At 36.4% G+C, this 981-nt stretch overlaps 1 protein-coding gene across 1 annotated transcript in view; it reads right to left on the bottom strand.

Moving 5' to 3' along the window:
- The window catches only part of SARC_13407 (hypothetical protein), a gene marked incomplete at its 3' end in the record, with an annotated part of 3,510 nt that extends 2,536 nt beyond the window's left edge, over positions 1 to 974 (bottom strand). The window contains exon 1 of the mRNA XM_014292462.1: positions 637 to 974. Coding sequence (XP_014147937.1) covers positions 637 to 858 — 222 coding nt within the window. The remainder of the gene's footprint in view (positions 1 to 636) is intronic.
- Between the last annotated feature and the right edge of the window lie 7 nt (positions 975 to 981).

The following is a 981-nucleotide window of genomic DNA, read 5'->3' as shown; positions in this document are numbered from 1 at the left end:
ATATATATACATATACATATATATAAATATATACATATATATATAATTCAAGCATACACATTTGTATATATAGACGAATAGTAATATTTTCGTATTGTTCAATGAATCGGTAGAACTAAATTTGTACGTTGTATATAAACACATATTGACCTTTAAATATCATTTGCTGGTATTCTTTATTCCATATACATTTTGAAAAATACCACTAGTCAGGACATTACCCTATACGCTAAAAGTTTACATTCATTCCAGGCATATGCTGGTAAAGGAATACAGCAAGATGCCCGCATTGCAAATATTTCAACTTAGATATCAGCATGTACTGGAGTACTCTAGTTGTACACTCCTTCGAAAGCGTCACACTACGATGTGATCAAATACAACTCAACCATTTCAAATAATAAAAAAGATACGTTCGACAGTGCCCTGATAGTCAACGCTTAATTGTGAATGTTGGTTCGAATCCAAACTGGATATTTGCAGTCCTGATTATAAGCACTAATAGGTAATATGCAAGTCGCAAACGTGCATATGCCATATTATAGACGCGAACAGGTCACAAAAAGAGCTTAATATGCTCACGAAAGAAACATACATGTATACATACCATACGTTCACTTATATATACCAACTTACCGTGCGGACCTGTTCGTCACATGTCATCTTGACATAGTAATGTGACTGTGGGTACTTATGGTCTTGTTTTGGACCCCTCAGAAACGCCGCTTGCGAGATGAGCACCGACAGATTGTGTGTCACTGCGATCTGGTCCTCTTCTTGGCTGGCGTCAGTGACCTTGATATCCTTCACAGTCGTTTGATTCGGTATTGCGGCATTGTGAAAGTCCTGAGTAGACATCCTTGTGTGTATCAATGGCTATACTGAGTTAATTCTATGTGCAGATCTTTAATCAAGGTACTATAATGTGTATAGCCATATATATTGTTATATTTAACTGGGATATCAGGACATGGTATCCCT

The sequence above is a fragment of the Sphaeroforma arctica genome, assembly GCF_001186125.1.
Source record: "Sphaeroforma arctica JP610 unplaced genomic scaffold supercont1.3248, whole genome shotgun sequence".
NCBI lineage: Eukaryota > Ichthyosporea > Ichthyophonida > Sphaeroforma > Sphaeroforma arctica.
The sequence above is the reverse complement of the archived record's forward strand: the minus strand, read 5'-3'. Positions and strand labels throughout refer to the sequence as shown.